Here is a 26,516-nt window from a genome sequence, read left to right as displayed (position 1 = left end):
TTTTTTTCGAGACAGGGTTTCTCTGTGTAGTTTTGTGGTTGTCCTGGAACTCACTCAGTAGACCAGGCTGGCCTTGAACTCACAGAAATCTGCCAGCCTCTGTCTCCCGAGTGCTGGGATTAAAGGTGTGCACCACCAACGCTCAGTCTAATTAAAATTTCTTGCAAACAAAAGAAAAAAATTCTTGTAGAGAGCTTGGTTACAGAAGTGCATGTTCTCTTCCCTCAGATGGTATAATGTTATGCTCATGTATAGCTTAATCTAGTATGTGATGTGCCTTGTGTAGACTTCATTAAAAAAAAAAGTAAAAGAAAACAATGGCAAGTCTGGTATAACTGGTAATGGGTTCTTGTATTTAACTTTTTTCTCTTTTTTTTGTGATTAAAAGTGCTCTTACCGGGTATAAAGAATAATTTAAAAAGCTTTTATTAGTCTGACATCCAGAAAAGTACTTTGTTTTCCCTTAAACATTTGCAACTCTTTTATCATTTTGATGCTTTGAAACAGGGTCTTATGGCCTTGAACTACAGATGTGCACCATCAAATCTCAAACTTTAAAACTTAGCTCTTTTGGTTTCTGCCAGAACTGCAGTGGCAAGCTGACTAAGAGATAGCCTGTACTGCAATAGTAGCCAGAGTAACTCTCTGTAGGGACTCCCTTATGGGTAATGCTGGCACCTCTGCCTCACTCCAGAAAGAATTTCAGGACAAGACAATATGAAGTGGAGTTAGAGTATACATTTATTTTGTTTATTTGCTTGTTTGTTTATTTTTGTATAGATTTGCTCACAGGGGTGGGTAAAAAGAGAGGACTCAGAGAAAGAAAAACACACTCAGGAGCAGGGGTAGTCTCATTATTGTCTTTACAGGTTCTCTATATAAGATTTTGGTGTGTTTTGAGGTTAAGCTTAAAGACTTGCTACGGAATTTAAATAAGATCACAGAGTGGTTCTTTGTTTTTCGAGACCGGTTTTCTCTGTGTAGCTTTGGAGCCTATCCTGGCACTTGCTCTATAGACCAGGCTGGCCTCAAACTCACAGAGATCTGCCTGCCTCTGTCTTCTGAGTTCTAGGATTAAAGGCATGTGCCACCACTGCTCAGTCCACAGAGTGGTTCTTGAGATGCACTGGGCAGTTGAAAAGTTAAAACGTCAAATCACTAGAGTTGTAAGGGAAGTTAGGGAGTTATCACTAAGAAAAAAGTAAGCTTTGTTTCAAATTTTTAGAAAATATCTGGGAAAGGAGTAAGACCACACCCAACGTTACCAGCACTGAGCCCTTACACATTCATAGTTCATTGCTATTTTAATTTTCTTCTTTTAAGTCTGAGACAGGGTCTTATTTGTAGCCCTGGCAGGCCTGGAATTTAACTATGTTGACCAGGCTAGCTTGGAACTCATAGTGATCTGCTTACAAAATGCTGGGAGTACAGGTGTGACCCATGACTCCAGGATACTTTTCTCTTTTGGTTTTTGGAGACAGGGTCTCTCTGTGTAGCTCTGACTGTCTGGGAACTCACTCTGTGGACCAGGCCTGCCTCCACCTCCCCAGTGTTGGAATTAAGGCATATGCCACCATCACCCTGCTGACTCCAGAGTATTTTAACTTTCTTGGGATAGTTTTCTATAAAAAGGTAAACTTCAAGGCTAGTGATGTTCCTTGCACTGCAATTCTTGGCTCTCAGTGAGAGAGGCTCCTTTTTCTTCTCATGTCCCCATAATTTCCACCTTTTTTTCTATTCTGTCCAGAACCAGGAACATAAAAACCAGGTGTTGTGGCTTCAAAGGGATAAGGAGAATTCCGGCCACACCTTAGACATTGGTACAAGATTAAACCAGATAGAATTCAGTAAGTTTTAAATCCTTTCCCAGTGTATGCAGGGGACATTTATTAATTGCCCAAGGTGGCAATCTCAATGATGAATAAAGGTTGAAGTGCAAATTAGGGTGAGTTTACATTGCAGCAGCCTTTTGGCGAACTTTTGGGAGCATTGTACCAAACTACAAACCCCATAATGTATATAAAAACTTAGTTTCTACGATATGACGCTCCCGTGGCTCGGGCGAAGGTAGAGGCAGATATTTCTCTCGTTAAGACGCTCCCCCTACCCTCTTGTTTCTTTTAAACACATGTTTCTTCTCTTGGAATGAGAACGTCACCTTTTTCAAAGTGAACAACCTTCAGTTACCACGTTTAGGGAAGCTTAATGCCATAACCTTTAATTTTTCTCCTCCACTTTTTTTTTTTTTTTGTCTGAGACATGGTTTTTCTGTACCTTTGGAGTCTATCTATCTATCTATCTATCTATCTATCTATCTATCTATCTATCTATCTATCTACCTACCTACCTACCTACCTACTTAAAACAGCAATGGTTTGTGCTATGCGGATTCCCAGGATAACTGCTGGAAAGAGCCACCTACTGAAACTGTTAGAAAACACGAGTATTAGTGCGACGCCACCTAGCAGCCCGCTCGCACTCCAGGGAGAGCCGGGCTCCGGCCAAGCCTCGCGTCCCTAACTCGGCTTCCGCGTGTTAACGTCCGGCACGCTCCGCGCGGCGCCCAATCACTCGGGCCCTGGCTGGGCCGGCTCCGCCCACGCCGCGTGAGTGCCCGTGCCGAGCGAGGGGCGAGCTTGTGGCCGAGCGAGCGCGGCTCGCCACGGCCGTTCTGGGTTCCGCCGCCCGGCAGACGCAGGAGCGCCGCGCACCCAGCGGGCTCCCTCGCTCGCTGGCTCCCTCGCTGGTTCGCTCGTGCCCTCCCCACCCCACCGTCCCGAGCTCGGGGAGGGCCCGCGGCTGGAGAGGGGCGCTCCTCGGGGAACGGCCGGGAATTCCCCCTTCCTCCGAACGTTCGGGATTGTTCACCGTCCTCACGTCAGCAGCAGGGGGTAATCCCCGGCTCCAGCTGCTCCTGACGTCACCGCGCCGAGCCTCCGCCCCCCGCGCGGCCCAGCCTCCGGGTCTTCCTCAAAGCCCCGCCCCCGAGCCGGCCACGCCCATCCCCTCCCCCAGGCGCCCGACGTAGAGGGCGGAGCTTCTCTGACCGGGGCGTGAGCGGTTACTTGGGCCAGAAGGTTCTGTAGTGGAGGCCCTCCTCCTGCTGCCCCGCCCAGTGGGTTCGTTTGCACGGCTCCTTCCACACCCTTTCTTCCTCCTCTTTCCCCCTCGCCCCGCCTTCCTTCTCTTTACTTCTCAACCTCTCCAGTTCCTTCCCCGCCTCGCCACCTTCCACGATCTCGCGAGACTTGGCCCAGAACATTGCGGATCGGGTCGGCGCCATTTTGGGACTGAGACTGGTTGTGGGGGAGGGAAAAGCGGCAAAAGGGGATTATTCAAAGTACCGAAAACCTCCTCCCGGGATCGAGCGCAGCGGCACCCCCAGGCCAGGGGCACCTCTGGTGGGGCAGAAGGTAACGCGGTCCCCGGGGCCCCGTGGCGGAGTCCCGGGGACGACGGGGGGGTGCCCGTGTCGGCGTTGGGGCTGGAGGGGTCGGGAGCGGCGTTGGTGGCGCGAGGCGTGAGGCTGCGGGCGGCCGGGGGGCGGCGTGGGGCGCGGGGCGCCCGCCCTCGGCGTTGACTCAGCCCGGCGGAGCGGAGGCGGCCGTGGGGAGAGGTGGGCGGCGGGCCTCGGGGGCCGCGGGGTGCTCGGCGGAGGCCGGGAGCGGCCGGGGCGCCCGCGGCGTCGGGCTGCCTCAGGCCCCGGCACGCGCCGGCCCGGGCCCCAGCGAGCCGGCCCGGGGGCCGGGGGAGTCGCGGCCGAGCCGGGGCCTGCGGCGGTCCGCTCGCCCGAGCTTCGCCCTCCCCGCCGCGCCCGGCGCCCGGCGCCGTGGCAGTTGCTGCCGCGGTAGTCAGGCGCACTCCGAGGCAAGCAAGCAAGCAAGCAAGCCAGCAAGCCAGCAAGCAAGCAAGCGCTCCCTGCGCTCCCAAGTCGTGTGGGCTCCGGGTCCGACGGGAACCCGGGGGTTTTCGGGGAGAACACCGTCCCTAACGCGGTGTCCGAGTGGGGTGCCGAGTCTCCCACACCTGGAGTTCGGACCGAAACCTGTTTGCTTAATTCAAGGAAATGGGGATTTTGCACCTTTATCCCCCTGCTGCTCCCTGAGGCCCGGAAGTCGCCTCTCAGGCGAATTTTAGGGATCTCTTTGCCCCTTCCTAGCCAGCCTTGGAGGGGAAATCCAGGTGCCCCGTTCTCTCAGACCTTGCGTCTTGGAAGGAGCGTCACGCTGGCTCTCTCTGCCTCTCCTCGGAGTTACGTTTACTAACGCTCCGTGGCAGCACCACCTGTCCATTTGTTTTCCTTCCGCACATGGGGTAGAATTGGGAAGATCAATGGTGAGATGGTGGTGTGCCAGTTTCACAGGTTTGATATTTGCTCGAAAAGTTTTGAAGTTTTGCACATAGCAACCTCCAGTGCTCTGCCTGCACCCAGTCTCCAGTTCAGATCAGAACTTTGCTCAGTGGTTCACCCACCGTTTTCTGCCCCTCGGCTTGGAAGTCCTTTCCATTCAGTAGTAGGCTTTTGCCGAGGGTTAGGAAAAGGCTCTTTACCAAGCTGTTTTTAGGACTGTACAGACATGAGTTCGAGACAGAGGTTGATTTTTTTTTTTCCCAAAGTGGGGGTTGATTTTTATTTGAAAAATCAAAATTGTGATTTACTTTTTTTTTTTTATAACTTACAGGTGATTGAATTAAACAGATATGAAGATTCATCTTCTAGGTTTTGTTTAAAAGGCCCCGGGTATTTCAAGAGGCCATTTTGGAATTACAGTTTTGTTTTGTTTTTCTTTTCTTTTTTTTTTTTTTTTTGGGTAATTTTGCCCCAGAAGTTTATTAAAATTGACAAGAATCATCTCCGAAGTGAATTGATAGTAGTGAACAAATTCAACGAGCTACTAAAGACCCAGTCATTTCTTCAGTATTTTGGTTCAAACGGATTATATAAGTGGTTAAAGTATTTCATCTGGTGTTATTTTTGCCTCTTCCCCCCCTTTCCTGTTGGTGTTCTTCAGCCAAAACTGTAAGATATGTTTGATTTGTGTACTGAGTAGTTACAAATTACTGTTGAAATATTGCTGAAGTTTCGTGGCAGTTCTTTTTACCTTTATTGAAAGTTTTAGTAATTTTTGACTTCAGCTCTTTTCATATTACGATGGGACAGCTTTTCTAAATGAAGACATTGAAAAAATACAGTGTTTTTCTTTTTATCTTTTATTTACTTGGGAATGTAAGATGTTCCAGTTTCACACCAGCATGGTAGTATTGAGATAGCTATTTGTGTCTCTGTACATGCTGATGTTTAGAAGTAATCTTCAGATGTGAAATTTTCTTTTTGTTTCTGCTTTTTGCACATAAATTGGATATTTCATCTGGAGTGGATAAGTACAGTGACAAATACATGGAATAGTAAAGAAGACCTTGCTCTTGAATCCAAGGAACCTTGGCTAATTCTGGATATAGCCATATGAAAACTTCAAAACAAATATGGGTAGCTGACTTCAAATAACTCTATGTCAAATAGTCATAGGTTAAGTATCTTCAAAGAACTTGGATATTTCAGAGGATACAAAATAAAAAAACAAACTGGAAAACATAAAGCTTATAGAGAAAAAAACAACACCTTCCTGTGCAGTCCTCTTGGAATTTGTAAGTACTCTTATGGTGAGCAAATTAGATATTCATTTGTAAACTGTAATATGAGTCAAATTGATCCTGTGTTATTCTTAGAAACCTTTCAGTTCTTGAAAAAAAATTTGCTTTAGATTCAGTTTCTGGATATTTGAGAATAGTCATTACCTATATAGTAAATGGAAATAGAGATTTTAAGGCTTACAAATGTTTCAAACTTACTACAATTTTAAGTCAGAAGTTTTTTGTGTTTTTAAAGCTAAAGACAGATGCATCTGGTCAGTATTTACTTTAAGACTGAATAACAGAATAGTAGAAACCTAGAAAAAAATATACATTTCACATACCTGGTTGGTTTTACATTTTAAACGTCTGTGTCTTGATTCCTAGTTTAATTCCTAAATGTGAGGTTAGACAACATTACTACACACGTGGTTTAGTGATCTAGTTTAGAATAAGGTAAAACAAAATCATACAAACTTGGTTTTAAAGCTGATATCTTCTGAAATAGCTTGTTTTAAGGCACAACTGTTCCTATTATTTTAACCCTTTATAGACATTAAGTTTTTGAAACAATTTATTGAAGCAATTTGTGTTTCATACTCCTCAGTTTCCTAAACATTTTTGGGAAAGAAGCAAAGAAAGCAAGTTGGCTTAAAAACCTTTAAACTAGCATAATGATTACATAGTCCCCTCCCCCCAGGAATGTTGTGCTGGCTTAAGTTCATAGTTTTTTAATTCTTTTAACAAATGTAAGAATTTTTAGTGATAACTGAATTTTTTAGGGCTGAATGGTTTTTATTTACTATTATAATTTTTCAGTGTGTTGGCATTCTGGAGTATATTTTAAAAATTCACTTAAGTGAATGATCTTAAGTTAGAAGATCTTTAGTAGTTCTTAAAAATAAAAAGAAAATTGAGACAGTTAATACACAATTAGTAAATGATTAATATGGCTGCATTTAATTTATTTCACCTAATAACCTGTTCTGAGATAGAAGATTGTCATTTTTCAACATTCATCCAAAGACATGCTAACTTTAGTAAGTTGTTCATTTATTTCTAAGCAGTTTCCTCCCCTTACTAACCTGTTGAGTTCTGTTAGTTCCTTTAAAGCAAAAGAAGGAGTGTAGCTGGCTGGTGGTGGTGTATGCCCTTAATCCTTGTGCTCTGAGGCAGAGGATCTCTGAGTTTGAGGCCAACCTGGTCTACAGAGCTAGTTCTAGGACAGCCAAAGCTACACAAAAAACCCTGTCTCTGAAAAAAGGAAGAAGCAGTAGACTCTATGAATTATTTTCTGCTCTGAAGTTGGGATTAGAGTTCAATCCCCTATGTTCTAACAAACTGGATTATATGTGTTTTCTGTGTTAGAAGATCTTTAGTAGTTCTTAAAAATTAAAAGAAAATTGAGACAGTTAATCATTGAGGTTGGCTTGGAACTTGGTCTTCCTGACTTCAATTTCAGGGCTGAAATTCATCTGTGTGCTGCCACACCAGGCCATTTTATGCAGTATTTTAACAAACTGATGAGAACATTCATTTATCACTTGGGATCCAACAGCCTGTATTCCATGCATTCCTATTAATTGGCTTTTGAAATTTTTTTGTATAAAGTGTGTACCTTTAATTGAACTTGGTCTGATGTGGTGGCGTGAGCCTTTTTTATCTCCGCATTCAGGAGGCAGAGGTAGGTCTACATCATCAGTTTCTGACCAGCCAAACAGAAAGTACTGGGTGGGTGGGAACAAAACAAAACAACAAAAAAACCCCAGCAGAAATTAAATTATTGCCTGACTTTTTTTTTTTTTTTTCTTCTAGACAGGGTTTCTCTGTGTAGCTTGGAGCCTATCCTGGCACTGCTCTGGAGGCCAGGCTGGCCTTGAACTCACAGACATCCACCTGTTTCTGCCTCCCAGTGCTGGGATTAAAGGGGTGTGCCACCAATGCCCGGCTATTGCCTGACTTTTATTCATAGAAAACCACATTTGATTTCTTCTTGGGGGGGCAGGTTTCTAGACAGATTCTCTGTGGCTTTGGAGGCTGTCCTGGAACTAGCTTTTGTAGACCACGCTGGTGTTGAACTCACAGAGATCCGCTTGCCTCTGCCTCCCCAGTACTGGGACTAAAGGCATGTGCCACCACTACCTGGCTCACATTTGGTTTCTTGTGATCTTGAAATTTCCAGTATTTCCAAGCAACAATATCAAGAACCAGCTTTGGACACTTGACTCCTTGGTGGTTTATTGGGATTTTTGTTTATAGGACTTGGTCAACAACTGATTGTACTCTGGATGGGCTTGGTAGTGCACCCCTTTAATCCCAGCAGAGGCAGGTGATCTCTTGACTTCTAGGCCACCAGGGTCTACAGAACTGATTTCCAGGACAGTCAGGACTGCACATATAAACCTAGTTAGGAAGAACAAGAACAATGCCTTTAATCCCAGCATTTAGGAGGCAGAGGCAGGTGAATCTCTTTGATTCAAGGCCAGCCTGGTCTACAGAACTAGTTCCAGGACAGGTAGGGCTATTAGAGAAAACCTGTCTCAAAAAAACAAAACAAAACAAAACAAAAAAACAAAAATGAAATAAAATGAAACCCCCAAAATAAAACAAAAAAACCACATGTACACCAGAAAATGTAAAGTGTGTGTCAGTGCCTGTCAAGGCCAGAAGAGGATGTCACTCCCCTGGAATTATAGGCAGTTATGAGCCGATCTAAAATGGGTGCTGGAAACTAAATCGAGGTCCTCTGGAAGAGCAGCCAGTGCTCTTAATCCCAGAGCCATCTCTCCAGCCCCAGGTAGTCCAGGGTGGCTTCAAAGCCAAAATGACTTTAAACTTCTGATCGCTTGCCTCTGCATCTTCCAGGGCTGGAATTACAGGTATGCCTCTCTACTCCCACAGGTTTGAACCTATGGCTTTGTGCAAGTTAAAGCAAGCATTCTGCCAATTAAGCTACATCTCCATCCCATCTAATTTTGACAGGTTTCCAATATTTTACTTTCTGGAAATTGAACTTTATAGTATCACTCCTGAGTACTTAGCACTGCTTGGACCAATCCCCCCCTTTCAGTTTCTATTACTCATGTTCTAAATGAGGTGTTTTAATAATTGAAGTTATAGATTATGGTGCTGTCTTTTGCTGCCTACTTTTTTTGTGATTTTGCTTTTTTGAGACTGGGTTTCTCTGTCTACCCCTGGCTGTCTTGGAATACACTCTGTAGGCCAGGCTGTCCTCCAACTCATAGGGCCACCTGCTTCTGCCTCCTGAGTGCTGGGAACAATCCCCCCCCCCCCCCCCTGTTTCTCTGTGTATCTTTGGAGCCTGTCCTGGCACTCACTCTGGAGACCAGGCTGGCCTTGAACTCACAGAGATTCGCCTGCCTCTGTCTCCCAAGTGCTGGGATTAAAGGTGTGCGCCACCAATGGCTGGCTCGGTATCCATTCTTAATACTATGAGGATAGTATAATTATAGAGGAGTAAGTAAGGAAATTAATATTTAGGAGAGTTGAGGCTGGAACAGAGTTGCTTGCTTAGAATTAGAATCCAAGTGATCTGACTGTGCTCATACTCTTAAGCTCCCTGCCCCTATTTTATGTATTAGGGATGGGTTTCTTTCATGCTAGACAAAGCTCTAGTCGTGAGTGGTATTCTCAAGTCTGCACTCATTTTTTTTTTTCTCTAGAGACAGGGTTTGGAGCCTGTCCTGGAACTAGCTCTGTAGACCAGGCTGGCAAGTTCCAAGTTCTGGGATTAAAAGTGTTCAGTCCTGAAAGCCTTCGTTCTTTTTTTTTTTTTTTTTTCTTTCAAGAGAGGACTTCTGTAGCTTTGGAGGCTGTCTTGAAAATCAGACCAGGCTGTGATCCATCTGTCTCTGCCTTCCCAGTGCTAGGATTAAAATCGTGCTAACCCCCTCTCCCCACGTGCACTCATAATAATGCTTTTAAACTCATTCATACTAGCTTTACCCAGCATGGTCTATACTCTGAATGTTCTGATTTACCAACTATCTTCTTGTGGACACCACTTTTAATTCATTCTACTTGAACATCATCTACCCCCCCCCCCCACAAACACACATACACACACTTTGGTTCACCCTGATTGTATTAATAGAGGTTGTTTAGTTTTGCTATTTGTTAATAGCTATTTGGATGATAACTTTGCTTGGTTACAATTTAAAATGTGACTTTAACCATAGTCTCTTACCAATATGGATCTAAATATTTGTTGTGCTTTACTTTCTCTGTGATTTTGGCCTGATATTACTACATAGGTTTTGATTTTAAAGCTGCTGGTGAGTTGGATATACAACAGAAGGTAAAAAAACAAAACATTTAAGGAGAAAGACCGAAAGATGGGACAGTTTAATTTGAAAGTGAAGTGAGAGATATTTGAGTACAGGTCAGATGATCCTGTGTTTTGACCATATTGTTTTGATTTTTTTTGTGTGTGTGTACATTTGTGAAACAGCATCTTACTATCTCAATGTTTAACCTTTGCTGGTCTGGAATTTGTTGTGCAGTTCAGACAGATCTTAAACTTGTGATGATCCTCTTGCTTCTGCCTCCTCAGGAAGCAGCTAATCTAATTTTTTTGCTTTTCACCTTACTCTTTTTGAAAAAAATCTCAGAAACCTCCCTAAAATATATTAGGAGCAGCTTAGCTGATGTTCTGGCTTCCTTTAGGTCTTTCATTAAATATCTGTTGATGCCAGATAGAGCCACAATCAATGTGGATCTCCTAGAGCAGGTGATCTAAGATGAAGGAAAGGTATATCTTTAATTACCAAGTTTCAAACACTTTGTCTTTTTAGATGCATGTCTCTAAGTTTATGAAATTAAGACAAAAAGGAATCCAATCCATACTTGATCAAAAGATTTGTGGAAGTCTTTTCACATAGTCAAAATCTTTGTCCCACAAAAGTAGAGTGGGTGTTACATAGTTTTGGGGAGAGTATATTCTGTATTTTTATGGACTCAGTAGGCTTAATAACTTTCCCTCTGCTGTGTGACTTGTGGAAGTAAGGTGTTTTCTTTTCTTTTAGGGGCCATATTAAGGGATGAACCTAGAGATTTTACATTCTAGACAAGTAATTTGTTGCCCAGCTATAACCCCAGTCTTGTTTATTGCTTATGCTCTTCACTGGTTTTTCAGTTAGCATAGTAAATGAATTGAAAGGAAAGATTTTACTTTTTTTTTTTTTAATATGTGAGTTTTGCCTGTATAATTGTATGTGCACATGTTTGTGCCTGATGAGAAGAAGGTATTGGATCTCCTGGAATTAGAGTTACAGACACTTGTGAACTGGCATGTGGGTACTGGGAACTTAGTGCACAGGTCTTCTAGAAGTGCATCCAGTGCTCTTAATCTCATACTCTCTCCAGCAACCCCCCCATTAAATTTTTTTTTTTATAATTTGTTTTTCTGTAAGTGCATGCTAGAGGCCAAAGGTCTCATCCCATGGAGCTGGAGTTACAGGCAGTTGTGGGTTCTGGGAACCTGTCCTTTGCAGAAGCAAGGGCTCTTATAACCACTAGTTGTCTCTCTAGCCTCTAGTTGTCCAATTTAGAAACAGTAGTTTTGATATGCTTTTTCCAATGTGTATCTTCAGAGAAATATTTAAATGTGAGGAAGACAGTCAGTGTCATCCTTCACTCCCTTGCTTTGTAGCCTAGTCTGGCTTGGAATTTATAATCCTCCTGCCTAGCCTCCCTAGTGCTGAGATTAAAGGTATATTTTACCACACCTGGTATATTTGCCCATTAAAACTTAGTTGCTATAGGCAGTCACATATTTTAGATAGTAACCTTCATCTTAGTGAGTGAATCATTTGAGACAGGATTTTAGCGCATATCTCAGGCTGACTAACTGTAACTCAGGCTGACCTCTGATATCTTGCCTCAGATGGGCAGATGCTGAGATCACAGGGTGTTCTACCATCTTCAACAATGAATAAATCTTAACTAATTGATAAGTACTGCTTATTTTTAATAACTAGTAAGTACTGTTTATTGGTGTTAATAGCATGTCCTAGGGTATTCCCAAATCTTTTAAATTTTAGTCCTGTAGACACCTCTGTGGGAAGGTCTGCTTACTCTCACTTCACAGTTGAGAAAATGTAGGCACAGGGATTTCAGGCACTATGCCAAGGTTGAACAACTAGTTTTTCTTCTGAACCCATGTGTCTCTGTACTTGTTAGTTTTTAAGGTGTTAATGAGAAAAGCAAAATGCTATTCTGTTTTAGAAGATACTTTCATCTTGGGCAGCAAATAAATTTTATTTTCCTAGGTGAATATGATAACAGTTTGTAGGTTGATAGTCATCATTCATGAACATATGGGTCCTGGGAATCAAACCCAAGTCCTCTGTAAGGGCAGTAAGTGCTCTTAACTTGTAAATCATTCCTCCTGTCCAACCATAACTAATTCTTGTGAACATTAACTAAAATGAGATACCTAAAATCAGTCATACAAAGAAATTCAGAGCCCGGCGTTGGTGGACGCCTTTAATCCCAGCACTTGGGAGGTAGAGGCAGGTGGATCTCTGTGAGTTCGAGGCCAGCCTGGTCTCCAGAGCGAGTGCCAGGATAGGCTTCAAAGCTACACAGAGAAAAAAAAAAAAAAAAAAAAAAAAAAAAAAAAAAAGGAAATTCAGGTCAAGATTAAATAATTCACTTAAGGGGTTAGGTGACAAAACCAGAATTTGAATTGGTTTTTGTTTTCTTTTTTCCTTTCTTTTTTGAGGTGGTGCTGGGGACTAATTTCTGCCAAGTGTAATTTCTGTTCCAGTAGAAACAATGTCCTAATAGTGGCAATTATCCCTTTAGTTTTCCCGTCCACTAGAAGTTGTGATAAGGTGGAAACCTCTGTTTGGACCCCCCCCCCTTCTCTCTTCTCTTTTCTTCTCCTTCCCTCCTCCCTTCTCTCTCCTGCATCCTTTCCCTTCATCCCTCCCCTCTGAGACAGGGTTCCACTTTATAGCTCAGGCTAGGCCAGAATTTGTAAGCATCAGCTTTCCAAGTTCTAGGTGTACAAGTGTTACCATACTTCATGTAATTTTGGAGCTGGAGATAGAGCCTAGGGCAAGACAAAAAGAAAGAGCATCTGAGGAAGCATACACCACTGACCAAACCATAGCTCATTAACTCCTTTTAAGAGTCCTCTGTTAGACTTTTGTAGTGATTAAAAACCTCAAAGAAACCATGTCAAATAGGGAAAGGTTTATTTTAGCCTTCAGTTCATCATGATGCAAGGGTAGAACAGAATGGCTTAAATCTCAGCAGAGAGAATATTTGCACTATCAACCAAGTCCACTGGCTCTCTTCTTTTCTCCTTTAATTCTATTCTGGCACCACTTATATTCAGGGTAAAGCCTTCCCTTAAAATCACTGTGGAAGTGTACACTAGGCACACACAGATTAACTGTCTCTTTTGAAGCAAAATGCCCTCTTTCATATTAGATCAAAATAACATATACTTGTAATAAAGGTAAATGAAAGTAGTTTATAATAAAGTAACACATTTAAATATGTAATGTCATAAGTATGACCAATCTAGAATATGAAACACCCTTTACTCATTTCTTAGTGTGTGTATGTATATGTGTATTGCCATGTACCTCTGGCTGGCCTGGAACTCACTATGTAGAACAGGCTGATCTTGAACTTGGATGATCCTCTTGCTTCTTGGTTCTGGCTTTCCAGTGCTGAGGTTGAAGGAAGGTGTTTGCCTCCCTAGTCAGCTCGTCTTCATATCTTTTTAAAAAAAACCAAAACCTAATGTCCTTGCACTTTTTCTTTTTAAAAAAATATTTTAAGTTTTTTTTTAATTGTTCTTATTTGATGTATGAGTGCTTTGCCTGCATGTCCATGTATGTGTGAACATGGGCATGCCGGTGTTGGTGGACGTCAGAGAAAAGGTGTATCAGATCCCCTGGAACTAACTGGAGTTATATACAAACAGCTGTGGTCTGCCACGAAGTCTTGGGATTTGAACCTGGGTCCTCTGGAAGAAGAGCCCTCCATTTTTTTACCCCCACTCTCTTTTTTTGTTTGTAGTATCTCAGTGTAGCTCAGTCTGGCCTGGAACTTGACATCTTTGTATTTCAGCTGTGTAGTACTGGGGTTATAGATACATTGTCTAGGTTACCATACCAACTTCTAATTTTTTTTACAAATAGTTTCTTACATATTGAACAGTATATTGAACACAGGGCCTGATGCATGGTAGGTACCTTGGAAACAGTTGAAGATCAGCCTATTCTACATAGCAAGTTCAGGCCAACCAGGAAACCTTGTCTTAACAGTAACCCCCCCAAAACAAAACAAACAAACCAACCCGAAACTAAAGACACACAATTTCCCAAAATGGGAAATTGACGACCATGGAATCAGCCAAGAGGGAGAGAGAGAATTGGAGGTAAATATATAGGTAAATATAAAAAGAAAGGACTGAAATGAGCAGTTTGTGTCATATGTGTGGTGTTTTACACACCTTGTATATACATGGAACATTTAAAATTAAGACAGTGTATTATACTTTTGGATCATACTTAGGTATGATTACTTGGGTAGTCTATGGTATGGCATCATAGCTTTAAATGGTATATTTATACATGCAAGTTTGTATTTTGAGACAGCATCTGGTTGGCCTGCAAACAAGATATGTCATCAGACCTGGAATTTGTGGCAGTCCCTCTCTGAATTTTGGGATTATAGGTGTGGATCACCGTGCCTGGCCCTATCTAGGTAATCTTAAATGCCCAGCCCATATTTTCATATCATGTAACCATCCTTTTGAATTCTTCACATGTTAAACTGTGTTCTTATTTACACTTACAAGGCAACCACAAGTCAGTGTGGTTTTTTGTTTTGTTTTGTTTTGTTTTTTTTCTTAGTCCTGGAGATTGAACCTGGGGCTGGAGGTGGGGTCTCAGATATGCTAGGCAAGCACAACACTACCATTGAGCTACAGCTTTTGTCTTTTGAGGGGAGTCTTCTGCATGCAAGGCAAATTGTCTGCCTTACTTTCTACTCTTTTTTCCTGTTCATTTTTGTCTCAGTAAATGACTTCCTGATCTACTTTATCAAACTGAAACACCTGGGAATCATCTTTGGCTTCCATTCCCCATGGACTCTATTAGCAATTCTATTTGTTCCACTTCAAATCTCTTATGTCCTTTTCTATCGAATTGCTTCTACACTTGTTGAATACACACCTTATTTTCATTTGACTGACTGCATTAGCCTCCTTTCTTTACCATTTGTATTGTATAGCTAATTCACAGCATAATAATACTTTAGAAGTACTAATAATTGGGACTATAGAGATGGCTTAGAGGTGGACTTTTGCAGAGGACTTAAGTTTGGTTGCAACTACCCTAGGTACCTCTATTTTCTGGGTACCTGTGTTGAACATGGTGGTGGACACACACAATTAAAAACAAAGAAGGCAAATTTTTTGCTTAAAAGCCTTCAGTGTCTTGTTTTTTGGAACTAAACATACTATTATGTAAATCTTTACATTTTTTATTTTCTCTTGCAACTTTGTGGTCTTAGTTTTCATAGGCCTCTAGTTATCTTTTTTTCCCCTTGGAAAACACCAGTTACCTTGCCTTTAGGTTGTCTCTTCAGTAGTTTTTCATTAGCCCATCTACCTCTGCTCCCTTTCTCTCCATTTTCTTTCCTTACAGGGAGAGGACTGACTTGGAAACTCTTGGGCTCCAGGGATCACCCTACTTTAGTCTCAACAAGTTGTGGCTGTTTTTGTGCAGTATTGCACCTGACGAGTTCAGTTGTAACTCCGACGTTACCTGATAAGATAGATTTTCTCTGACTATCCTTTGTCTGACTACTGTATATAGTGATCAACTTGCTTTCTATATTCTTACATTTCTTTTAGTCCATATGATGTTCTATCTAGTTCATCAGAGCCTGAAATCGCCATTTTTTTCCCCCTCCTGAGATAGGGCTTCTTTGTATTGTTTTGGAGTCTATCCTGGCACTCGCTTTGTAGACCAGGCTGGCCTCGAACTCACAGAGAACCACCTGCCCCTGCTTCCAGAGTGCTGGGATTAAAGGTGTGAGTCACCAATGCCTGGCCACCACTTAATTTCTTAAGCCCATCTTCATGTAAACTAGGAGGGCAAGGTGCTTTTCTCGTTTTTTACTGTTTCACAGTATTATTGAAAGTCAGAATTACTCACATTATAGATAATTTATCCTTTTTTGAGGTTTAAATTTGGTGTATTAACTGCTTGGAGACTAGTGAAACTTGTTTGTAAAGGGTTACTTATAGCTTGATTGACTTATTTGATCATTTAGAAGTTGTTTTATTTGCTTAGATTTATGTGTTGAATGAACTTCTAATTTACCTGATAAATACTTAGCTACTGTGAGGCTTTTTTTCTTTTTCTTTTTCAAGACAGGTTTTCTCTGTATAGCTCTGGAGACCAGGCTAGCCTCGAATTCACAGAGATCTGCCTGCCTCTGCCTCCCAGTGCTGGGATTAAAGGCGTGCGCCACCAACGCCCGGCTACTGTGAGGCTTTTAAGTTTTTTTTCTCTAATTTTGAATTGAGCCATAAGGATCAAACAAAGGTATTTTGCTATTAGTCTCTATAATTTAAAACCGGAATCCACTTATTTCCAAGTCTTTAAAATGGAATGGTAAGCACAATTTCCAGCTAAGAATTTTTGAGACTTAGGGAGGCTGACATTTTTTTGTGTGTGTGTGTGTACATGGTATGTGTGTATAGAAGTTGGAAGAAAAGTATGTTCTCTCCTTCTACATTTTTTGTGGCTTCTGAAAAATGAACTTGAATCTCTAAGCTTATATAGCAAGTGGCTTTTCTTTTTTTTTTTTTTTTTTAAACCTGTTTTACCACCTGGGTAGCCCAGCTATGACTGTTTATACCAAATACTGTCTCTTGTATTGATTTAATGATTTAATTGATAGGAAGGAATGGAAGAAGGTAATGCAGATTTGTGACAGCCGGTCTTGCCCCGCCTCCCCCCTCCAATGGTTTCTCTGTAGCCATGGCTGTTCTGGAACTAACTCACTCTGTATAGACTAGGCTGGCCTCGAAATCTTGAGATCTTCCTTGATCTGTCTTCTGAGTGCTGGGATTAAAGGCCTGTGCTACCATGCCTGGCAGTGACTGAAGCTTGATCATTCGGTATTTTAAGTTTCTTAGTTTAATCTTTGGTTATGTGTAAGAGTGTTACAGATCCCTTTCAGGACTTTACTAAACAGAACTCTGGAAAAATGTTAAGGTTAGGCTCTGACAATATTAGGAGGTCAGTGCTGAAATGATTTTGGAACCCGAAGTTCCAAATTCAAGTAGTTTTTAAAGACTTTTATTTGAGTAAATTAGATGTCTCACCCCTGCCCCCCAAAGGGGGGAGCATAAAAGTGACTGCAAATGTTTTGATCTTAGTCCTGTTAAGGTAGAACCTTCCAAATAATTGATTTGCTAAGAAGACAATAGTGTATTTGGAAACTTGGGGTCCTGAGTTGAGAGGAACAAATTTTGACTATATTACTGATTTTTCCCAGTATAGGTTATTAAGACCTGTATTATGGTTTGATATAACTAGTTCTAAGTCTGAAGATTTTGTGATTCTAGAAAGTTGAACATACAATTGTGAGGCTTGTTATTTTGTTGTAAATAGTTAGGAAAATTACCTTTAAAACAGTTAGGACTGGTGAGATGGTTCAGTACATAATGGTTCAAGTTTGGCAGCTTGAGTTTGATCTCTAGAGGTCCTATAGCCTGAAGGAGAGAATCACAAGTCTGTCATTTCTACACACATGCTGTGGCAAATGTGTCTCCTGCTCCTCCTCCCATCATATGTGTGCCTTTAAGGCAGGGAGAAATAATGATAAATTCTATTATTTTTCTGTATTAGATTTTGAAGGTAGTTTTATTTTCTGCTTAATTAAAAGTAACTTCAAGTATTGTAGTCTTGTGTTTTGGACTAATGAGAGTTTGAAAATGTTAAAGTAACAGTGACTACTCTCATTTTAAAGGATAGCTTATTAGCCAGCTACTTGATAATTATGGATCATAGTATAAAAGCCCTGTTCTAAAAAGTGAAATTTTATAAGGTAATTTCAAGTTTTTCCAGAATGTTGTTTTTGGTCCATTGCCATAAACACATTCAATTTTATTCATGATGTTGTTACATTGAACTAAGTCATCTGTAGGATTTAAAGAGCCTAGTAGTGTTATGTGTAAGAAATAAGGATAAACTAAGCATCTCCTAAGAGGCTTCATAATTACTTCATTTAGATAAAACACTGAGAGTTTTAAAAACAACATTAAAACTATGCCTGTATTGTAGTGTAAACCAGAAATTTTATATATCTTTGTGGATATATAAAAGGACTCAAGGAGAAGTCACTTGAGAGTAGGTAACAGTTTGTATATTTATTTAGTAAATCCTTTGGGAAAGTTGGAGAGAGATTGGTGTTCTTTTTCTTTTTTCTTAGAGCTGTGAAGAAGGGAGAGGGAGAGATTAAGTTTGAGATAGGCTCCTGCTTTGTAAAAACCCAAGCTGACTTTAAGCTTGTGATCTTCTGCCTCAGCCTCCCCTGTCAGTGCTTCAGTGCTGAGATTATACATATACATTACTCACTTGGCCTTAAGCAGGGTTAAAGACCTGGAGTCCTATTTTCTAGGTTCTGTCATTTATTGACTAGTTCAGGGATAGACTATTTTTAATTTTATTTTTTTGAGACAGAGTTTCTCTGTGTAGCCCTGACTTCCTTGGAACTTGCTCTGTAGACCGACCAGGCTGGCCTTGAACTCAGATCAGCCTCTTCTGCCTCCTGAGTGCTGGGACTAAATGTGTGTCCACCACTGCCCTTTTTATTATTCTGTTTCCTCCCCTCTGTTTCCTTTATCTGAACCTTTATAATGTTGGTGTTTGTGTTTTTGATACAGGATCTTACATAGCTAAGGTTGGCCTATAATTCTCAATACAGCAATGAATGGCTTGATTTTTGTAATCCTTTGCCTCACTTCGAAAGTGCTCAGATTACAGATAAAGGACACCATTCCTGATTGCTTTTTGGCTTTTTCAGCAGTTGTGCTCTGTATCCCAGGGAGGCCATGAACTTTAGCAGTAGCATCCTGAGTGCTGAAATTACAGAGCATGTGACCACTGTACCTTACTGGGACTTTTTCTAATAGTAAATACTTGTGAGAAAAGTTATATTTTAAAGTTTCTTGAAAGGATCTTTTGTCTTTAACCTAGTTTTAGGGTTATTTATTAGCTTGTTGTTAAAGTCAGAACTGACTGCTCACTGTGCCTTGTGTCTTCCACTGCTTAGCCCAATAGTTTATGTTGGCCATTCAGTGAATGAGTTGACTTGAATTAAATTTTGTCTCAATTAGTCCATCCTGTTTGCAGTACAATTCTAGTTTAAAATTTACCTTTACCAACCCTTAAAACACAAAAAAGACCCTGTGTACTGAGTTGTTGAATAGCCCCCTTAAATTTTGTGAGGAAACCCAGTATGTATAAATTGGTATGCTTCACTTTTTTTTTTTTATCTTTTGTGATTATGATTATGTCATTTCCCTCTTCTCTTTCCTCTCTCTAAACCCTCCCACTCACAACCCTTCCCCATTGTCCCTTTAAGTTCATGGCCTCCTTTTATTATTTAACACGTGTATGTGTGTGTATATATATCTATAAAAGTATGTATATGTATGTATATACTTAGAAGGGAGAAAGTTCATGAGGCTTCAACTTTTAAATTTGTGTACATTAAGTGGCCTGGGGATGTAGCTTAGTTGATAATGGCTTGTCTACCATTTATCAAACTTGAGATTCCAAGATGATCTCCATCACCAAATAACCTGGCTGTGGTGGTACAAGAATGTAATTGCAATACTTGGGAAGCAGAGGGAGGAAGATCAGGAATTCATCAAGCTCTGATGGTCCCTTAGCTAGTTTGAGGCCAGGTTGTGGTAAATGAGACCTTGTCTTGAAACCAAAGCATGAGTAATGTTATTTCTTGATACTGAATTAATTAAAAGAATAATCATTTGTTTTGTTTATGTATATGCATTTGTGTGAATATTTGCCACAAGTGTGAGTGCTTGTGAAGTCAGAAGAGGACTTTGGATTCCTTCCATATGTGGCAGCAGGCAGCTACCAGGTGCCCAATGTGGGTTCTGAGTCCTCTGGAAGAGTATGTAGTGCTCTTAACCATGGAGACATCATCTCTTTAGCTCAGTATCAGTTCTTTATAAGATTTTGGCTTTGTATGTGTGTGAATTACTAGTTGAAGATCTCACATAGTATGTATACATAGTACTACTTTAAGCTGTATTTTCAGCCCTGTAAAGTGTTTCAGTTGTGTGTTTTTATTGTATGTATATTAGTAGTCTTATTAAAACAATTTGTTTCCAGAATATAATGTTTTTGGAGGGGATAACATTTATGCAACTCTTTTTTTTTTTTTTTTTTTTTTTTTTTTTTTTTTTCCTCGAGACAGGGTTTCTCTGTGTAGTTTTGGAGCCTATCCTGGCACTCGCTCTGGAGACCAGGCTGGCCTCCAACTCACAGAGATCCGGCTGCCTCTGCCTCCCGAGTGCTGGGACTAAAGGCATGTGCCACCAATGCCCGGCTTATGCAACTCTTAACAAGTATCAATTTCTTGGGAGGCAGAGGCAGGCGTATCTCTGAGTTTGAGGCCAGCCTGGTCTACAGAGTGAATTTCAGGACAGCCAGCCAACTGCTGTTACACAGAGCAACCCTTTCTCAAGCGCCCCCCCCCCCCCAAACCCAAATAACAATTTTATTTTTGTTGTTTTTTTGAGACAGGGTTTCTCTGTGGCTTTGGAGGCTGTCCTGGAACTAGCTCTTGTAGACCAGGCTGGTCTCGAACTCACAGAGATCCGCCTGCCTCTGTCTCCCGAATGCTGGGACTAAAGGCGTGTGCCACCAACACCTACCTTATAATTTCTTTTCCATGTAAGTAAAGATTCTGGTAAGAGGTAAACTGAGGAGGATATGTCTTTTCAAAATGGGGTTTTTCTGTAGCCCTGGCTGGCCTGGAACTCACTTTGTAGACCAGGTTGGCCTGGAACTCAGATCCGCCTGTCTCTGCCACTCGAGTGCTGGGATTAAAGGCTTGAATCACCACTGCTCTGCTCTCTTTTAACCTCTTAATTACAACCATACATAGCTTTAGCACTCTTTAATAGTGTCCCAGTTACATGATTTTTTTTTTCTTTCCAAAATCAGTTCAGTACTCTATCCATTCTACTTTTCCCAACCCCTATCTTAGCAACTAAAATCCCAGTATTCACCATACTATCCTTGATTGGTTAAATTCTTAACATGTATTGAGGTCAAAGGGGACACTGTTGTTAATTGGCAAACATGACATTTGCATAGTGGCATTATCTAGTAGCTGTGGTTGGTCTCATGGTTAATAGTCTACTCTGAGATAATATAGAGACCTATAAGGCAACCTGGGACTGGGGAATTATTTTCTGAACTATGTACTTAAACTCTATTGCACCCTAGTACCATTTGAAGAGTGCAAATGTGTTGACTTAAAGAATATAGCTGGCAAAATGTCAAGCAGTGAAACAAAAATCCAGATTTGTAAATCTCAAAACAGTAACATAAGAAACACAAAAAACCCAAGGCAACATAACCCTATTCCCAAATTACTAATCATACAGTAATGGCATCTAGCAAGAGTGAGTTAGATGGAATTCCAGGCAGATAATTTAAAAGAATGATTTTTTTTTTTAAAGTGTGTTTAAAGAGATGAACGAAGAAAGTAAGATCCTGATTGGGGATACAGGAGAACCACAGAAAAAGAAAGGGAAGCAATTCGAAATTGGAAAGGGGGATTGGTGTTTTTTTTTTTTTTTTTTTTTTTTTTGTTCAAGACAGGGTTTTTCTGTATTGCTTGGTGGCTGTCCTGGAACTTGATCAGTATACCAGGTTGGCCTCAAACTCACAGAGATCTGCCTGTCGATGCCTACCGAGTGCTGGGATTAAAGGTGTGCGCCACCAACACCTGACTGGGGAATTGGTTTTTAAAGAGATAGAAATATTGGAGGAAAAAATCTGAAATTCTGTGAGTGAAAAACATAAGTCAATAAAAAAGTTTGTGTAATAGAATAAAAATGAATGAGTCAAGGAGAGGATAAAATATCTGAGCTTGAAGACAAGCTCAGCAGTCAGACACAAAGATAAAACAATGAGAAGTTACTGGTGGGAATTACAATATCACGTTTTATCTTCAGAAAACCATATCTGTGAGTGGCTATGGAGGTTCAACTATAATTCCATTGGTAGAGACAGTATTCCCAGGAGCAATCTGGTTTTGGCGACTAGCTGAATTCATGAGATTCAGGTTCAAACCCTTGCTCAGTAAATGCCTTGAGAGTTGTTGAGAAAGACTTCTGGTCTCTACATGCATGTGAATATACCTACACACCCGTGCTGAGCACACATGCACATATGTTAAAAAAATGGACATTTAACAGCTTGACTAGTTTATAAAAAATATATTCTTTAAAGTTTTGTACCCTGATTGCTGTTTTTAATTTTTAAATTGAGTTTTACTCTTTTGTTTGTGCACGTATGTACTATGGTGAATGCGGGGAGGTCAGAGAACAACTGGAGGTCTCTTCTTTATTTATTGTGGGCCTTGGGAATTGGACTCATTTCATCAGATGAGGCAGAAGACACCTTTTTACCCACTGAGCTTTCTCTCCAGCCTTGTAACATTATATTGTCTAAGGGGTTTTTGAACTAGTTATTTTGTCTTTCTCTTAAAACAAGAAAAACAACCCTCCCCCAAACATTGATTTGATTGATTGAAGATTGCCTTTTTGTAGGTGTGGTGGAGGTGGGACATGTTGATGTCCAGACCAGAGTTTTGTTTTTTTGTTTTTTTTTTTTTTTGAAAGTCGCCTCTTCTACCATGTAGGTTCTAGAATTTGAACTTAGGTTGTCCTGGTTGGCAGCTAGTACCCTTGTTGAGCCATCCACCTGCCTAAGTTGAATTTTTTTGTGTTTATATAGAAGGTAGGCATCTTTGGGGGTAGAATAAGGAGAGAAGCTTGGTTTTGTTTATTGCTTTCTGCCCCATGGCACAGATTGTCAAATTGTTCATTACTAGTGATGTTCACATTGATCTGTTTATTAATGTGCTATTTGTAAGGCTGTTTTACTACAGAGCTGTAATTAATACATTTTGGATGTGGGAGTACTTAAAATTGCATAGATAAGCAATTCCCATACACAATGTGTGTGTATTATGTGCCTGTGTCTAGATTTATAGTTTATTGAATGTTTATAATACTGTGTTCTTGTCACTTATTTTCATTGAGGTAAAAGTCATACGTAATTAACATTTAAGAAGTACGGATTTATTGACATTTAGTTGAACATCCATGATGTACTTAGATGAAATTATACAATGTGTTTATCTTCCTAAAAGAAAATTTTGGGAGCTAGAGAGAAGACTCAGCGGTTAAGAGCTCTGGTTGCTCTTCCAGAGGACTTGGGTTCAATTCCCAGAACCCATAAGGCAGCTCACAACTGTGTAACTCCAGTTCCAGGGGATCTGATACCCTCAAAAAGACATACATGAAGGAGAAAATAAACAAATGCACATAAAGTAAGAAACAATACATTAAAAGAAGTTAAACAAAACATGTATGCCACGTTTAGCTTATTTTGTGTGTTTATGGACATTTGGGATGTTTCTACCTTTTGATGATTGTGATAAGTGCTGATGCAAACATTGGTATACACATTTTAAAGTATGATTTTTCAATTCTTTGAGCATACTGAATAAAGGTATTGTGGATAATAGGGTAATTATGTGTTTTAGCTTTTTGAAGGATTGCCAAATTGTAGTCTATAGTGATACAATTTTATCTTAACAGTAACACACAAGGGTTCCAATTTCTTAATATCTTCAATATCCCTTTTTTTTTTCTGTTTTAAAAAAGATATAGCTACCTAGTGGGTGTGAACTAGTGTCTCATGGTAGTTTTGACTTACATTTCTCTAATGGCCTTTTTTCTAGTGATGCTGAGGGCATATTTATATGTGTATTGAGTATTTATAGATTTTAGGGGGAAATATCTAGTTGTAGTTTCCTTTTTTTTTTTTTTTTTTTTTTTGGTTTTCAAGGCAGAATTTCTATGTGTAAACAGCCCTAGCTATCCTGGTGCTACCTCTTCATCTTTAGACTGTGCTGGCCTTGGACTCTGCCTGCCTCTGCCTCCCAAGTGCTGGTATTAAACACGTGTACCACATTCTTTCTAATGTCAAAGTCAGCAGTCACCAGGCACTTTTATAGGCCAAAGTGGATGGTTGGTGGCATTAATTGATTTAAGAACTACCTTCAAGTTGCTACAAACCTGATGAGGCAGCTGTTACCATCCTGAATGGCTTGTCAGAGATAATCATGTATAGCAAAGTAAATAAGACTATTGCTTAGCTACGTGACCTTAATATTGGCCATAAAAAAGCAAGTGACGAAAAGCAAGTGAAGCTAGAGGGATGGATTAATCAGGTTTTTTCTTTTAGTTTCAGGATCCTTACAATATCCTGTCATTTGGAGTTCTTGTATTACTTCCTACATATATCCCTTTTTTAAATTTAAAATCTCTGCCCCTGGCTGTCCTGAAACTTGCTCTGTAGGCCAGGCTGCATTCTGCCTGTCTCTGCCTCCTCAGTGCTGGAATCAAAGGTGTGCATCACCGCCACCCAGCTATTCCTGTAATTGTTTTGCGTTTTCTGAAAATTGGCAGTTAATTATATTTAAAATTCTTTTTGGGGTGTGGATAAGAATATTTCACAGAGCTGTGGGGAAGCCTTTGTAATTAAGTGCACTTGCTGCACTTCAGAGGAATTTACAAACTTAGAGATCTTACTTATTTGCTCTTCCAGAAATTGGGAAACCTTTTTCTATAAAATAGAGAACATGTTTTGATGGACTGAATGTAAATAGGTTTATAGATACAAGAGCTGAAGAAGCAAACAGAAGAAACAGTTTGATACTTTCAAAAATCTTTTTTTTTTTTTTGGTTTTTCGAGACCGGGTTTCTCTGTGTAGCTTTGGAGCCTATCCTGGCACTTGCTTTGTAGACCAGGCTGGCCTCGAACTCACAGAGATCCCCTGCCTCTGCCTCCCGAGAGCTGGGATTAAAAGGTGTACGCCACCAATGCCTGGCTTTCAAAGTTAATTTTTTAAAGAGGGGACAGGAAAACAGTAGTAGACAATCAATTGGTTAATTATCAGGTTACTTCAGGTTACTTTTTTGGGCAGGGATGAAAGTGAAAGAACATCATTATGTGTTTTGAAACTGGTCTGTTTAGAAAAGTTGGCTATTACCTTTCTTCCTTAATTTTTTTTTTTTTTAATTTTGGACAATAAGTAACTTTGAGATTGGTGATATGGAACTTTAGTATGAGAAACTTTGTTTTGAATTTTAGTTTGGTCTGTTGGGGTCTACTTCAGGAACTTAGTTCAAAACAATGGTCTCCTATAATTACGATTTAGCAATAGCAAATGCAATCTTACAATTTGGTCACTGTAATTCAGGTTTTTTTTTTTTTTGGAGACAGGGGGGGTCTCTCTGTAGCCACAGGTGTTATGGAACTTGCTCTGTTAATCAGGCTGACTTTGGGTGCTTGGCTGAAAGGCATGCACCGTTACGCCCAGCCAGTTGTAATTTAAAGGAGATACAGCATAAGGAAATAAATTTGTTCAGAAACCATAGATCTAATTTCTTCCATTTTTATATGACAGGGACTTGCCATGAGGTGTTGAAGCCTTGTTTCATTGAGTTGGAGAGACTGGACCTAAATGGCGCAGCATGACTTTGCTCCAGCCTGGCTTAATTTTCCTACTCCACCATCATCAACAAAGGTACTCACCCCTCCCCCTATTTCTGTGCCTTTCTGTCTGCCTTGATTTTTGCTTATGTTGTAGACAAATTTAACCAAATTGTGAAGACTTGGGCTGGGGTTGAGTATCGCTTCCTGGTAGAACACTTCCCTAACCTGTATAAGGCCCTGCCTTTAAGTCACAGTATAAGGAGAAAAGTAAAGGCAGTTGCTATGTTGTTTTTGTTGAAGGTGGTTTTTGTAGTGTTGAGTGTTCATACATATTAAATCATACTAGTCAGACACTTTTGTCTTACCTTTTTAAGATAATTTTTATTACTTTACTGCTAAGTAGTAATGATAACATACATAAGGTAAAGATTGCAGAGTATACTTTGGCAAATATTTAATTTGATCCTGATTTCATGAATGTTATATTTTAGACTTATTCCCACTTCTTGTTCCATGGATTTCAATTACTTACCTCATGTTTGGACAGGGAAAGTAAAATGACTGTATTCCAGATTAAAGGACATGGGAAGTGATGACTCTGTATAGCTGTCTGACTCATTTGGTATCACAACTCTCTGCTAGGCTCCATTAATTGCTGCTTGGTTGCTGTGCCTCCCCCCCCCCCAACATTGCCCTGGGGCATAAATTGCTCCTTGTTCTGACTCAGTTTAATTAGATAAAGGGTGGTTTTTGAGGCCAGTCTCTGAGGTTTGTTGACCCCCAGAAAGAAGGCTCTTAGTTGTTTCCCTGGTTCTCTCTGTGCTTGCTGCCTCATTGGTTTAGCTTACTGCTATTTGTTGAGAGTATCCACTGCCCTCCTGTGTCTTACTCCCACACCTCCCACTAAAAAATCTCCATTGTTTCTGAGGGTCCTTTAATCTTAAACTTTCTCATGCTCTGTTTTTGATTTCCTTTGAGCATGGCTTCTTACCATTGTAAAAGTCTATTAAGTAGGGAGCTAAACCAAGTGAAATGGACCTCAATATTCTT

General features: G+C 40.6%; 1 protein-coding gene across 7 annotated transcripts in view; it reads left to right on the top strand.

The window, feature by feature from the left end:
- The first annotated feature begins 3,128 nt into the window (after nucleotides 1–3,128).
- Nucleotides 3,129–26,516, top strand: part of Gpbp1 (GC-rich promoter binding protein 1) — a 62,860-nt gene continuing 39,472 nt past the window's right edge. The window contains exons 1-4 of one of the 7 annotated variants that reach the window (XM_027401485.2): nucleotides 3,138–3,413; nucleotides 4,683–5,646; nucleotides 23,113–23,292; nucleotides 25,438–25,557. In XM_027401485.2, the coding sequence (XP_027257286.1) occupies nucleotides 25,495–25,557 (63 nt within the window). In that variant the 5' untranslated portion in view covers nucleotides 3,138–3,413; nucleotides 4,683–5,646; nucleotides 23,113–23,292; nucleotides 25,438–25,494. Of the gene's footprint in view, nucleotides 3,414–4,682; nucleotides 5,662–14,270; nucleotides 14,380–23,112; nucleotides 23,293–25,437; nucleotides 25,558–26,516 lie in introns of all 7 variants that reach the window. The other 6 variants (XM_027401486.2, XM_035440566.1, XM_027401487.2 and 3 more) reach the window with 6 other exon arrangements.

Source organism: Cricetulus griseus, chromosome 2, assembly GCF_003668045.3.
Source record: "Cricetulus griseus strain 17A/GY chromosome 2, alternate assembly CriGri-PICRH-1.0, whole genome shotgun sequence".
Classification (NCBI taxonomy): Eukaryota; Metazoa; Chordata; class Mammalia; order Rodentia; family Cricetidae; genus Cricetulus; species Cricetulus griseus.
This window is presented reverse-complemented; position numbering and strand designations above follow the sequence as displayed.